General features: G+C 41.3%; 1 protein-coding gene across 1 annotated transcript in view; it reads left to right on the forward strand.

Annotated features, from left to right (window-relative positions):
- Positions 1–5,019: 5,019 nt before the first annotated feature.
- LOC134039520 (zinc finger protein 300-like) overlaps positions 5,020–15,871 on the forward strand; it is a 64,278-nt gene continuing 53,426 nt past the window's right edge. The window contains exon 1 of the mRNA XM_062485463.1: positions 5,020–5,384. Coding sequence (XP_062341447.1) covers positions 5,192–5,384 — 193 coding nt within the window. The 5' untranslated portion in view covers positions 5,020–5,191. The remainder of the gene's footprint in view (positions 5,385–15,871) is intronic.

Below are 15,871 nucleotides of genomic sequence, written 5' to 3' on the forward strand. Positions count from 1 at the left end.
TTCTTCCTTTTTCTAATCAATGTATTTATTCCCAGGTGTTTTGCACCCCCCCCCCCCTGTAATAGTCTAATAGCTAATGTAATATTGCACATATTTTCGTCCTATTTCCCCTAAAGCAATAAAGTTAGGCTACTTAAAGACACCTTACACTCATAAAGTATGCTCTAAATGGCATAAATGCTGCCAATTAATAATTGACGTAACAACTTATTGTAAATGGTCAGTAGTAGCCTAGCCTATCGATTAAGGTAGGCCACTGAAGCATGTACACTGCCTGCTTCATTTGATCTTGATAGGCTAAGCATTCTGTAGCAAACAATAACAATAAACCCACTTTTTATTAATTAAAACTACTTCAGCATCGATAATAATGCACCTAAAATACAAACCTGAGCAAGGGCAGCAATCGCTATCGAATCAACAGACAATTTAGCTAGCAGGGGAAGAATACAAACAACGAAAATCACCAGTTAACTTGATTTAAATTTGAAAGAACTATAGACTTATACAATAACAGGCTTAACACGCAATCTCAACTGCGGTGTGAAGCGTGTCCGTGCAATTCTCCGACAAGCACTCTAACAATCACTGCTGATAGACTGCCTAAAATGTTGTACAGCCTGATTTCTGATACCGTGGCGGCAGAAATTTAGCCATAGAGGAAACACTGCACTATATATTATCATTCCAGGTTAAGAATACCAATGGAGGCTGCGTTGGAAATCGTAAATCAAACTTTTGTCAGCATTTTGAGTGGAAATTTCATTTGCATTTGTACAGGTGTATTCGTGCACGTCGGGCTGGCCCTTGCAGCGGAACGACAGTTTACTGGCCGCTCTGTCCATTCGCGCACCTCAAAGTTGCGTATTGATCAGACAAGAAGACACGCTTATCAACTCGATTACTATTGATCACAACAGAACGAGGGTTCGGCTGTAGCCTACTTGAAACATACTATTGAGAACATATTCGCTGACATGCATTGCACGCGTGATGAACACAGCTTTTTTTTAAACATTTATCGCAGACTTTGTTTTTGCCTTTGGCGCTCGGGATTTGTCATTGGCGCTCGGGAAAACGGCTTTGGCGCACGCCAAAATTTTTTCTATGCAGGAAAAACCCTGATTGAGTAGTTTTGTTGTGTATTTTGTATTTTTCAAGTAGTTTTTAAAATCGGTAATTTAAAATGTACTTCATTACGTTTTGAGTGAAGTATTGTATTTCGCTACATTACAAATATCAGTTGCATGAGTAAAAAAAAAAAAAAACTTTGACTAACGAAAACCGAAAGGAAGAAATTCTGTTTCTCAAGGTCACCGAGTAGCCTACTGGCGGTACGGACAAAACCTCCGAAAGCAATCGGTTTTACGTAGCTCGAGTTGCTACAGTCAGCAGGTAACGCAGCCTGGCAACTACAGCGCTACACTCTTGGGTTATCAACATGGTGGAAGCTCATGAACATGCCCCCAGAGTGTAGCTATGTAGCTGCCTGGCTGTGTTAGCTGTTGGCTGTAGCAATTTTACAAGTATTAGACATTAAGCACCCAGCCTGCCATCAGAGTATTTTGCTTTTTTTCTCTGAAATGTCCCTGACAGCGAGATTTTAGTTATATTTTGGTCATTTATGGAGTCAAACACTTGACTTGGCCTTGATGTGCTTATTAACTGTTGTGTTTGTGAAGAAAAGAAGGATGGCCCTCAGAACTAACAATGTATGGTACTTTCACTTCAATTGATTGTTTGAAAACGTTTTATGTGGTGTTCTGTACTGAAATTGCATATATTTATAAGGGTCTGAAATGTCATATGTGACATGTTTTATGTAGTGCTGTCAGTTTAACGCGTTATTAACGGCGTTAACGCAAACCCATTTTAACGGCGTCAATTTTTTTATCGCGCGATTAACGTTCTTTTTGGCCAAGCAAACTTTGTATTTTTTTTCACATGCTGTTGCAGCAACTACTGACGTTAGAAAAACTACAACACCACACCGGATCTAGCTAGACCGTAAACAAAACAACAGGCACGCCGCACACTTGTTTGGGCTTGCGAGCCGGCTAAAGAGTAGTAGGCTAACGTTACGTTTTGAGTGGATAGCGAGCGCGAGACGCCGAAATGAATGCCAACAAAATTCTGAATGGAACATTTACTTTTAGAAAAGTTGCCAAATGGTTCCATTGACAAGACCAAAGTTATTTGTGTGTTTTGTCGTTGTGAACTGAGCTATCATCGCAGCACGTCTGAAATACCACTTGATGGCCAAGCACACAGCTGATGCGAATTCTCTGCCCCCTCGTCAAAGCCAGGCGATTGCAATGTTGTTTTCAATTTAAAAAAAACATTTGCACTAAGCAATCCGATCACTTTTCCATGTTGATAAGAAAATATATAAAAATTGATAAAAAATAATGGGACAAAAATAAATCAATGGACATTTAGAACAGATAGGGAGTCAGGTGGCTGAGCGGTTAGGGAATTGGGCTAGTAATCAGAAGGTTGCTGGTTCGATTCCCGGCCATGTCAAATGACATTGTGTCCTTGGGCAAGGCACTTCACCCTACTTGCCTCGGGGGGAATGTCCCTGTACTTACTGTCAGTCGCTCTGGATAAGAGCGTCTGCTAAATTGTAGATAAAAATGTGTGATTAATTGTGATTAATCGCGAGTTAACTATGACATTAATGTGATTAATCGCGATTAAATATTTTAATCGTTTGACAGCACTAGTTTTATGTTGTTATTGCATTTGTATAGATTTCTATCCATTTTTATAGATTTTACTTTAATTAAAAACAAAATAGTGTAACGACCACGACTATATGGTCGTATGAACGAGTCAAGGCGACTTGGATGTCCACAGTTATACTTGTTTATTTACCCAACTGGGCTGTTGTTCTGGCTACAGCCCACGCCGCTAAATCATCACGCTAGCAACGAACAGTATAACAGAAACTCATACACGTCTTTCCACTTCTTAAGCCAAAACAGAGAGAGATAGCTCCATAGACCTCCATTCATAGAGGTCTATGGAGATATACCCCTCAAAATCCACTTTTCTCAGGATATAATTTTTTGTCTAGTAATTTGAATTTTGAATTCGAAAGGGGAGGCAAAAAAAATACACACTGCTGGCTGTTAGAAGTCGCCTTTCTGTTCTAAAAAGCCTTTGAAAATGTCATTGATGTCATACACATCGTACGACCAGAGCTACTGCTTTACGGCAAGCTCTGGTCACTTTCTTTTTTCTGTCAAGGCATCGACAACACAGCTGACAGGTTAGGCTCTCCCTGTCAATACACATGCTAGAAAGAGTTTTGGCTTGCTAATGTTGTTGCTAATGTTGCTAATGCTCTGACATTCTGATTCCGCTTCGGATGCCATCAAGCGGGAGCTCTGGTCGTATCAGTCCTTCACTAACCAATCAGCATTCATTAGCAGAATGCTAGCGTGTTATGGGCAACAACGACTCACCATGTAAGAAATCAAAAGGACATAAGTACTCGTTCATTCAACTTTCGACCTATAATCCATGTTGAACTTGCAAAAACTACAATCAAATCTGAGATTTCTCAACGACAATCAGGCGAAAGAGACTAATTTAGCCGTTTAGCTCCATAGACTCCCATTCAACACAACATGCACTAGCTCGCAATCACCGCCAGTGAAACTCTGGTGGAACTGCAGCCAAATTCGGTATAATGGGGCTTAATAGGGAGTGGCAAGGCTCTCCTTAACCCTCGTGCTGCCTTCGGGTTGTAATGGCATTTTTTGATATAGTTACTAAGAATGTATTTTTAATAGACTGAGGTTGTGTTTAAACAAATGGATGTTGCAGTTGGTCTTAAGGTATTTATGGTATTGGTTTATGATGCCTGATTGAGAAGCTAGGGGCACAGAGGTTGGGGGATGTTTGAGTTCTGTGGCCTAAAGGGAGATGGATAGATGGATTCAGTTGATCTAGCAGCCCTGACCTTTTGGCCAAGGAGATTGTGTCCTGTGTCCTGTTTGTGTTTCATTAAGGGTATCTTTACTGTCCTCATTTAGAGAAAGAGCCGTGACATCAAAAGACTTTGGTCACTTGACCTGGGGGGTTATATTGTCTTAACTGTCACTGAGCAGTGCTGACCAATCACAGAGTTCAGAAAAACCATTTGATCTAAAGTTTATATAAGGCAGGGTTTTGGGGTTGTTCTGTATCACTCTGGCGAACGACCTGTGGCTAGCACCTCCTTCGTTATGACTGATCACAAAGTACTTTGTTAAATCATGATCTGTATAAGCAAAATAAATGTATTGTAACCGCCATCTCTTGACTATTCAAATCTACACAGTGCCGCTAGAATTTTTCCATATCAGGGTCACATGACCCAAAGTTTCATAACGAACCATCGTTGTGTTTACCCAATTTTACCCAATACAAAAACAAATTAAAATAATTTTGCAATGTGGGGGGTCTGAGACAGCCCAACGGTTAAAAGAAAATGCTTCACTTTGTCTTTGTATGCGGTAAATCTGTCGCAATACGACGGTGGGTCACAATGACTTATGGGTCAGAATGACCCGAAGATAACACAAGGGTTAAACAGGCTCTGGTGGCAGTTCTCTCCATATTAGACATTCTGTGGTAGCTCTTACTTATAACTTCCCAAACCCCGCGAGAAACCCCGCGAGATCCTACCAAACATCCCCCCAACATTACTGTCTGCCCTGAACTCTGAATGCATGAAAACAATAAAGCAATAACTATAACACAGGGTCGTTACAATAGTTTTGGATTTATGACCCCTTGTCCTATTTTCACTACATGGGAGAGATCCCCCCGCCCCGTTGAACAGTTTTTTTTATGTAACTAAGTAACTTTTACTTAAAGTACATTTTAAATGAACTACTTATTACTTTTACTTGAGTAATTTTTCAGATAGGTAATTTCACTGTCCACTCCGCCTATCGCCATTGAAATGGAAAAGGGCATAGTTTTCTATGGCTCTGGGTCTATGCAGTCAAGCAACGAATTAACAAACTCCACCACAGCAGACAGCGCCAGAATCTGTTCGTTCGAAGAAGCCAGTGAACTGATCACCGGAAAAGCTTTACTTGTTTAGTTACATCCGGTTAGAAAGAACGCGCATGAAGAAGATAGCTAACATAATCGAACTACAGTTTTGTACGATGCGAGGTTTTTAACCACCAAAATGTCTCAACTAAATGTGTTCAGGGATTATCTCAATGAGCGATTAACAACGGCAGCTTTGGAGATATTCGCGGCCGCTGAGAAATCGTTTGCCAAATTCGAAGAGGAGATTTATCGTTCAAAGGAGGAGAGCACGCGACTGCAACGCTTGTTGGACATTGTTACTCAACCTGCGATCAAGCTTCACCGAACAGGTTCGATTAATAACTACAGTTGATTATAATCTGCTGTATCTATATTCATTATATCTTTAATTGTATATTTGGTCTAGCACGGCCATACCCAGGTGTCGTGTCAAAGTTAAGGTATTAAATAGATAAAAGCAGAATTTAGTGAGACCCGTTTCTTGCGATTGAGTGGTTTACTTCATTGAGCCAAGCGAATGAACAATAGCGGTAACTAGAGAGGGTACAATTTCTGGGGATGTGTGCTTGCTTGCGTCGGTTGCAGATGGGTCCGTTTATTATGAAACAAGTTGGGTCCGTGTACCTTGTGGCCATTGGTTTTTCTATTTTGCAACCCGTGATGACAAACGTAAAATAGGGCCGTCCCACGTAGGAGGGGACGTTATTGGGACTTTGCATAACGTTCCCTAAAAGTTATCTAAATGTGACGAACGTCCCGAACCTTTACAGAACATTGGGGACGTTTTTAAAACGTTCTCATTTGGTTCTGAACGTACTTTTTTAAAGGTTTCCTGTATGACTTTATGGAGACGTTCCATGTACGTTTTTTTGTGGTCACACCGCAAATATTACAAATATGACATTTGGGACTTTTAAAGAACGTCCCCATATAGTTCCCTGATAGTCACATGGGGACGTTGTGTGTATGACATTGGGGGAACGTTGTTTTGGTTATTTTATGGTCACATACAACTTTCGCTATATTCACGTGCGTCGTACAATTTTAAACCAAAACGAGGCTATTACGAGATGGATGGAAGATCTTGGTTGCTTTTTTATGGTAAGATGTGAAAGCTTACGGTAAATAGGTATATTTACATTTAGTCATTTAGCAGACGCTCTTATCCAGAGCGACTTACAGTAAGTACAGGGACATTCCCCCGAGGCAAGTAGGGTGAAGTGCCTTGCCCAAGGACACAACGTCATTTGGCACAGCCGGGAATCGAACTGACAACCTTCAGATTACTAGCCCGATTCCTTAACCGCTCAGCCACCTGACTCCCTATATACTAATAACATGTAATCGGAACACATACTAAAATCAAAATAAGCATCGGCAAATGATTTCTTCTAATCTCTGTGCTCTATTTCAAACGTCGCAGATTCGTCGGCTCATCACTGTTTGAGCAAGAATGTTCCATAACGAGCAGCCAGAGAGTCAGAGGCGCTCACTTTTTGAACCGTCATTTATCTTCACATTAGAAGGAGCAGTATTATTTGTTGTTAGGCAAGTAAATGGAAGTAGAAAAATATCAAAATGTTTTGCCATAACTATTGCTTGTAGCCTATGCCTACAACAATGTGTAAATTTACTGTAATGAGCTAGGTTTGAGTGAACTAGGCTATCTAGAGCTAGCGCAAGGGACCCCAACCTGCTACAGTACAGTAGGCTAGCTCTCGACACACTGGTCAGAAATGTTAAAGGGATGTAGCTAGTTAATAGAGCAAAATAAACATAGAGTCACTGTGTCCAATCCCGACCGTTTTTTAGCTAACATTCTGATAAAATGCCACTTCAAATATTGATAAAAATAATCGTATCACGTTATCATCGGATTTACTGATTTCACGTGAAGCTTTAACTTCTTATCTTTCGAGCTAAATATTGTAAAAAAAAATTGAGTTAGCTTAGTCTTTACTAGAGCCGGTCAAAAGACGCTGGCGCCGGTAAATTTAGCCGTGCGCTACCCTTGTCCAAACCCGACCGCACTTCTAAACACTGGCCGCTGCTGTTTTTCCGGGGATATTAACTTGATCCAGGGTCACCAAACTGACCATCAATGCTGTCAACATATCCGGGGACGTAGTTATGTCCTCCACAATAAGATATCACCAGAGAATGTCTAATATCACGCTTCAACATCTCCAAACTATGCGATAAAATCTCAATTTGACTGTATACCACCACCTGCTGGATGTTTTGATGAACTCTTCTCAAAGTTTGCTAGCCCCCATCCCTTCCTCCCCTCGACTACAGATCACGTCACACATGATCGTGTATTTTCATTGGCAAGACAAAGTAGTCGCTCTTATCCAGAGAGACTTACATTACAGGGACACAGTACAGGGACATTCCCCAGAGGCAAGTAGGGTGAAGTGCCTTGCCCAAAGACACAACGTCAGTTGGCATGACCGGGAATCAAACTGGCAACCTTCGGATTACTAGCCCGATTCCCTCACCGCTCAGCCACCTGACTCCCTACGGTGACAACACAGACACACTTGTCAGAGTAAAGATCGTCGCCCAAGCGTCGCCCGAGTGTCGCCGAGTGGTCTTTCGGCCAAAGTAACTTTCCTATATTATTTAGACATGAAACGTCCATATATGTTCATGAAATTTTACACGTAGATTGTTTGGTATGCCTAAAATAATACTACTTAAGGCCGATATATGCTTCTGCGTTTTTCGAAAAACGGACACATGGGAACGCCCTCTTCTCCGAGGAACGCCCTCTACGAGCTCTCCGTCAGCCCTCGGAGAGCCCCGGAGAGCTTGACGTGCACCTCCTGAATTACTATCCGTCGTGAGCGACGGAGAGCTACGGAGACCCCCTTGGCTGTGATTGGTCAGTATTAAGAATTGCTTGCGTCAGGGGCGGGGGCGGGGTTGCCGGGATAAACGGGACGAACAGAATCCTTTGACCGCCATTGCTGTAAGTTTTCACAATTCATATTTCAGCTAAACAGTACATGTAAATCAGCATCTGAATTAAAATGTGACGAGAAATGGGCAGTGTAGTTGCTGAAAATGTGCGTATTTTATTGATGAAACAGCTAATTTGTAAATTTGCTCCGACTTCTCGATAACCTAGGTAAATAAACACTCCACGACGATTTACAAAAAACCGTTGCGCCACCTACTCTTCTGGCGGTGAATTGTTTTCAGCACCCACAGCCTACGGAGAACCATAAACGCAGTCTATCCGTCCGTATCCGTGAGTATCCGTGCGCCCGCCCATCCGTAAACGGAGACGCAGAAGCATATTGTGGCCTTTACACTTTGCTGGCGATAGCAAAAGAAAATGCTGGCAAAAAGACCGGAAACTGAGTGTCCAAACCCCATTCGGGTTTGGACAATAGTAGTTTACAGCGGTCGGGATTGGACACAGTGACGTTACATGTTATGTCAAAGCGTTGTATTGTAATAAGTAACAAGGTATACATACACATTCTGGTTTAACAGTGATGTCAGATTTTTTTTCTTCTAATTTCGGCAGTCGGAGGGCGGCGGAGAACAATGGAAGACGCGGAACTGTAGGCAAAACTTATGTTTCTCTGTTCCGTTGTTCTCTCTTTTCTGTGTTGGAGTTCTTTTAAGAGCTTGATGGCATCAACATCCAGTCTGATAATAAAAGATCATTAACTTGAATTGTATCTCTTCATTTTAATACCCACACACTAAAATCCAGGTTGAATCAAGTAGCTACAGTACTGCTAAGAGCCCATGGTGGTCTCCTTATATTTCTATCAAAGTTGATGTAGCCTATACGTGTTCATTTTCTATAAAGATGAAGCAATATTGTTCCAATAGTAGTTCAGGTAACGGGATAAGGACCGAAAACACATTATAGGTTGGTCCCCTGAAGGTTTGATATGTCACTAAAAGGTTCTGCAAAGGTTAGCATTGATACAGAGGAAAGGTCCTATAATGGTTCCCTAAACGTTCCCAGAACGTCCTGAAAGGCCCCGAAATAACGTCCTCCTACCCTTTAAAGAACTCCACATTGAGACCAATATGGGACGTTCTGGGAACGTTATAAGGCGACGTCCTTTACACCAACGGGAACGTTCTTGGAACGTACAATTTCTAGCTGGGGTAAGATCGTTTTGTCATTTTAGTAACTCAAACACACATTACGGCTTGTTTTTGGTTGTTTCGTTTTAAAAAAAATAATGAAATAACCATATAACACAAATGGTATAACGAGCCATTAATCGTTGTTTTGATTATTCCATATCCTTTATGCTGATATCTGCAAAAGATGAAAAATAGGCTCGTAATATCGATTTGTCCATTTCGGATGTCAGAACCAGATGATGGGGAAATGCGTGGTTTCCGTTGTTTTGTTTTATTTTGGAATAACGGAATAACCATATAACACAAATGGTATTCTTATATACTAGTGTAATAATTGGACCAATACGCTGTTCCTATTGGTCCAGAAGACGTTCTCAAAAGTTAATAAATCCGTTTATATACCTCCTGAAAGTTCGCAGAGGTAAATAAACGTTTTTACGGACCTAGCAACAAGCGGTTGCCTTGGAGATGTAGCCATTGACCTTAACAACGTGGCATCTGCTCGGCAACAAAGTAGCCTAAATTGCCTAAAAAACCCTAAAACAACCAAATATGGTTTTTGCACAGGTCCGCAAACGCCCCGCAATCGCTTCCCGTTTTAAAGAAGTATCTGAAGCAGACAGAAGAAGAATTGATGTTGTTGATATGTTGCCTTGGAGATGTGTGACGTCACCAGTGCAAGTGCAGCTGATTGCTCTGACAACATGGCGTCTGCTCCAGATTCGACCCGTTTGATTTGTGATCTTCCCACGTATTGTTGTAGTATATAAGAAACCAAATGTTTACTCCTCGACAGGTCAGCAAACGCTTTGTCGCCTCGATTTGTTAAAACGATTGTTTGTAAACCTTGTAGTGGAAATTTGGAATACAGTTATAATGTGTGTGTTTTATATATGAGGAATGTGTTTTAAGGGAAGTCTAAAGTTGGTTAAGAAGCTTGATACAATGAATGTTGAATCAACTCCATTTGGTAGAGATGCCATTTGCAGTTTATGACACCTGGGGAGGATGAGACAGCTGGGGGGTGTTCCATCAACGTCGATTAAGGAAAAGCTAGACTTATCTCGCCAAGTCTCACTTACTTTAGCGAGAGTTACGTTCCATTAAGGTGGCTTATTTTAGTTCTAGCTACGTAACCAAGGTAACTTATACTTCGGAACTAGCCTGGTCCGTGTCAGGCTAAAAGTCAAGCTAAACTAAAATGTGTTGCAAATCATTTCCAACAGGCGGAAACAGAATCTCAAAAGACAGTTCCGTCGAGTAAATTCCTGCGCGCAAACCACTTTAGTCCGTGTTCGGAAACGTAAATTCAGACTTTTTGAAGTGCAGACATTAATGATTTAGCTACATGTTTACGTCATCTCCAAAAAATATATTAATTTAAATAAACAAGTTAAGAAATAATGTCACTTTTGTTTTCAAAAGCCATTGGTTAATTGACATAAAATAAGGACTTAGAAACTAAGCAGAGCGTCTAGACAAGTTACAATCAATTATGGCGTATCCGTTCTTTGACAACCCTGTGGTGGATGAAGGTGCTCAGATTATACAAAGAGCGTTTATCCCACCAGCCCCAAGGGTCTTCAGAGACAGAAGTTATGGTTCCCTGACCAGTATCTGTGGAAGAAGTATAGGTTCAGCAGGCCCAGCATAGTTTATCTAGATAAATGTAATTGTCATTCTTTAAAAAAAAATACATAAATATATATATATGAAATAACACTTTAGCAACTCTTAAGGATGGCAATGAACACATAAGAGCAGCCTACCATCCTTTGTAAAAAGTAATAGAAAGGAGAGTAGACTATAATAGTAGAAAGGAGGGTAGTAGACTGCAGTCTATGTAGGTAGGCCTAGACTATGTAGTCTGCTGGAATCACACACAAGGAAGCAAACCCACTGTAGCCAAGCCTTGACACTGTTCAGTCTGTCTGCATCTGTCTATGTCTTTGCATGTGGGACATTCTTGAACGGGCAACTATGCCAGGAAATATGAAGGGTATACCTTGCTCCAAAGCAGTACCTGAATATTATCATCAGTTTTTCAGGTAATCTTGAAACACAAAGAACCAAGGAGGACTTTTTATTCAATTGTATAAAGTATTTTCATTGTTTAAAGTAGCTTATATGTTGACAAGCCTGTATATTACCTCTCCTCTGGCTTCCCCAATATTATAGGTGCAATATACTGTATCCAGGCCCACTGGAAGACTCAGGGGGTGACTGCCTGGTGCCCCCATGGTTGAAAGTGTTTCTAAAATGCCCAGAGTGGCAAAAATTACACCAAGTGCCCTACTGTCTGCCATTCACATTGTGAAATATGCTTGAGTGCACAGGATGCCCCATGCAATAAATGACAGTGTGCCCTCTATAAATGTAAAAAGAGTTCCTTTATAGTATAGAAAATGTGATGAAGTACCCTATAAGGTGCCCTTACAATGGCCTAAATTGGACTGTTCCCATGCCCTTACTTCCAATGGAAAAAGGTGCTGTTATGAAGTGCCCTTTATGCTGCCCCTACATGACAGTGTCCCAAATGTTGCCCTTTCCAAAGAAGACAATTAGATTCTGTGCCCAACAGTCTCCCCTAATGTTCCCAGTAGGGCATGCTTTCCCAAAGTGAGGCTGTGACAACACTTGGCACAGCCACAGTCTGTCACTGTCCAAGCCCCCTCTGGATCTGTGGAGGCAGACTATGTTAATTGGAAATACTCGTAATATAATAATGATAGTCATGCTGAGCAATTTTAAATGACTGTTCTGCCAAACAAAGTGTGCAGTTTGGGTCACCTTCTGATCTAAAAAGTCAGTGCTGGATCTGTGCAATACTAGTCATTTCAGTGAATCCCCATTTAAGTCATGGTTATCTTTCCCTTTTATCTTAAAGCTCAGCATTTAGCCTATCAGTTAATAAATGTGTGTGGCAAAGGGACATTATTTTGAAGTAAATTTTGATTTTGTTCAAGATGTGAAGACAAAAACATTATTAGCCCACATCAAGTGCAATTAACCATGGCCTTCTTCAGTGTTTTGAATTTTATCCTACAATTTTCAATTGCTGCCACGTTCTTTTTTGGGCTATTATTCTCAATCTCCTGTTGAGAATATCGACCATAGGCTAGCCTACTGTCAGAACGGTTTCAGACAGCTCATCAAATTACGCTAATTATCAGTAGGCCTAAATGCATATATATATATATATATGTTAAGTAGATTTGGTAGGTCTACAATTTACGCATTTTAACGGTCGTAATGGTTTGACAACTTGTCTCCCTTGCCATGTTAATTGCGGCAACATTGCCCTTTTTGGGAACAAGAAAACTCAAAAAATCAATTTACGCTGCTGAAACAACACACCTCTGCTGCTTTACGCTATACTTTTTGCGACATAACTCCTCTTTTCGACGATCGCCTGATCTGGGCTGCACAGTCTAAGCTTATTGAGGTCTAGCTTGAATTAGCGTTGCCTGTTAGTGGAACGGAACGTTAGTGGAACGGCTTGAGGCTTAAGTCTAAGTTGACGTTTACCCAAGTGAGACTTATTCGTGTTAGCGCGACTTGCGTTAGCGACGTTGATGGAACACCCCCCTGGTCTGGAGTCAATGTGGATTCAATTGTATTGTTATTGTGATCTGAGGGAGTAGTTTAAGATAGATGAACTGATCAAGCTGCTCTGACCCTTCCTGTTGCATGGGTGGTGTTAATTAAATACTTGTTTGAAGATGTCCACATAAAGGACAGTTGACTATTTGACTGGTGAACTCCTGTGGCTTTACTATCTACTGGTTTGGGGAGAGATGCCACATCAAAGAACTGTGGGACACTTGGTATGGAGTCAAACTGTCACTGAGCAGTGCTGACCAATCACAGAGACCGCCATATTGATGGATTGACCATCAGAAGAACCATTTGATCTAAAGTTTATATAAGGCAGGGTTTTAGGGTTGTTCTTCATCACTCTTGCGAACGATCTGTGGCTAGCACCCCCTTCGTTATGACTGATCACAAAGTACTTTGTTAATTCTTAATTTGTACAAGTTAAATACATTTATTGAAACCGCCATCTCTTGACTATTCAAATCTACACAGTGCCACTAGAATTTTTCCACAGCAACCTCGACCTACGGTCTCGGTTAACAAACGTTTTAACAAATCTCGGTTTACAAAAGCGTTTGCAGACCTGTCGAGGAGTAAACATTTGCTGTTTACGAGCCATTTACTCGTTTGATTATTCCATATCCTTTATGATGGTATCTGCAAAAAAATAAAAAATGGCCTCGTATTATCGTTTTGTCCATTTTGGATGTCCGAACCAGATTATGGGGAAAGGCTTGGTTTCCGTTGTTTTTGTTTCATTTTGGAATTACGGAATAACCATAACACAAACGGTATAACGAGCCATTTACTCATTTGTTTGATCGTCCGTATTATGCATACTGGCACAAGTGAAAAAGAGAGAGAGGGGGGGAGAGACGTGTAATGATTGAGGGTGTTATTACTTCCGAACACCAGAGGCAGCAACGACTAGCTTTTTTTTTTTTTTCTTGTGATCTGTAGGCCTACAATCTTGACGACATAGCAGCAGGTTCTTTAGTAGAAGACACACACACACACCAAACTGGAGGCACATGTTGACGGAGTTTGCTAGTTGATACTTAGTTAATAAATCTTTGATGAACCCTAGTTTCTTTAATATATATTAGAAACATTACAAGACGGGGCTCCAGTGTGTGTTCAAACAAGGCCAAAAGTGCCAGATGGTATCAGTAGAAAAAGACAATCACACCTGTGCAAGAAACTCCCCAACCCTCCCTCCCTCCCCCCACCTAAATGACGCTTTCAGTTCTGTTGTACGTTTTAATGAAGTGCATTGAGGCAATCATAGTGAGCAAGTTGAGGTCATGTGGGCTACCTTTGCAGTTTACATAGACACACAATAGACAGAGACTGTTGTGGATACTTTTTTCAAAGTTCCTAAGAGCTTCTTAACGAATCTGGGAAACCTGGCCAGAGACTGTTGTGGATACTTTTTTCAAAGTTCTGATCATATTCTATGTCCAAATTCAACTTCTTCAAAGTCCAAAAACAGCACGGAGCTGCAACGAGAGGGTTCCCCGGAAAATCTGATTTCCTTTGTCTTTGTTGAACCTTTTTATATCCAACAAATTACACCCCTGAACTTTTAAAACAGATCTATTGGCCTACTACAATTGTAAATATCCTATGACTTCTGCTCCAATTGGGCCTTTATGCAATGCCATCTAATATTTTCTGCTGTTTCTGCCACGTTTTTGCTCAGAAATGTGCAAAAAAGGCTAGTGTCACAACATCAATTTTGAATGTAGCTTGTTTTCACATGGCAGCTGATTAGCCAGTATGAGCAGGGGCGCCGCCAGGAATTTTGGGCCCAATGACAAAAAAATCTAATTGGGCCCCCTCTGCGCAGCTGTTGTCACCACAAATCTAGGACCTAACTGTCCCATCAAAAGCTTTACATAACTCGAATTAAAGGTGTGTAACTGTTTTGCTTCTTGTAGTTCAATACTAGTACTAGTACAATATTTACTGCTGGTGATTTGTACATGCAAGTCTGCATGTGTACATCATCATCATCTCTGCAGGCCAGTGCCCTCACAAAAGCCTCCCTGTCCCTGTCAGTCAAACCTGCTGGCCACAAACCTGGGTCAACATCCTTTTTATGACTTCTGTCTTCTTCCACCATGCATCTCTCATCCTCATCATCACTGTAACTTTCTTTCCCTTCTTCCTGTGCTTCCACACTTCTTCCTCCTTCTAGCTCTACCTGAGAGGGCCCTGGCTCTGTTGGATGTACACAATGCATGTGATATATACATATATACTGTAGGGGTGGGCGATATAGCCAAAATCTTCTATCATGATATGAGTCATTTTATATCACGGTTACGGTATATATCACGGTATAGTAATTGTTCTGTAAATTCAATTAAGAAATGGTACAAAATAACCATACCATTCTTCATCATCACACTCGATTATTTATTACAAACAAAAACAACTGCCTCACATGACAACACCTGAGTTAAAAACAAAAGACTCAAAAAAGTTCAGAGTACGAGCGTTCCGATTGGCTGATGCGCAGTCATGCCATCCGCGTGGTGACCTACTCACAGCTCAATACGGATCCGTAATGCCCTCGAATTGGTTACCTGCAGCAGGGCTCTAGAGTGCTACCAATTTGGTCGCACTATGCGACCAAAATGTGTACGGGTGCGACTAAATTTTTTCCTAGGTCGCACCGGTGCACCTAACCTCCTCGCATCCGCTGTCTCTCCACAAACGAAGCGTTTGTTATCCTAAAACGGAACTGACACTCATGGTTGGATCATATCGTGGTCTGAACCAATCAGAGACAGAGATGGGGCGGGTCTTTGCCTCTGATTGGCTGTGGTCCAGATATTCCTGTAGCTCCGTGTTGTGTGATTGAAATTACGACCTGAGCACCAGAGTCAGTTTAGCAGACCTGGGCACACCCACCCGCGGGCCATAACCGGCCACAGGCTGTCTCAATCCGGCCCACGTGAGGTAAATCAAAAATGTAAAATAAATAAATGTGTTGAGCGGTAGTAAATATGTAGTCCTGAAAGACTACAGTGATCAGGCGATTTACATATGTGCGCTTGCGCAACCTCACCGACAGGAGAGTTAGCTGTTGGTT

This window comes from Osmerus eperlanus, chromosome 1 (genome assembly GCF_963692335.1).
Source record: "Osmerus eperlanus chromosome 1, fOsmEpe2.1, whole genome shotgun sequence".
NCBI classification, from domain to species: domain Eukaryota; kingdom Metazoa; phylum Chordata; class Actinopteri; order Osmeriformes; family Osmeridae; genus Osmerus; species Osmerus eperlanus.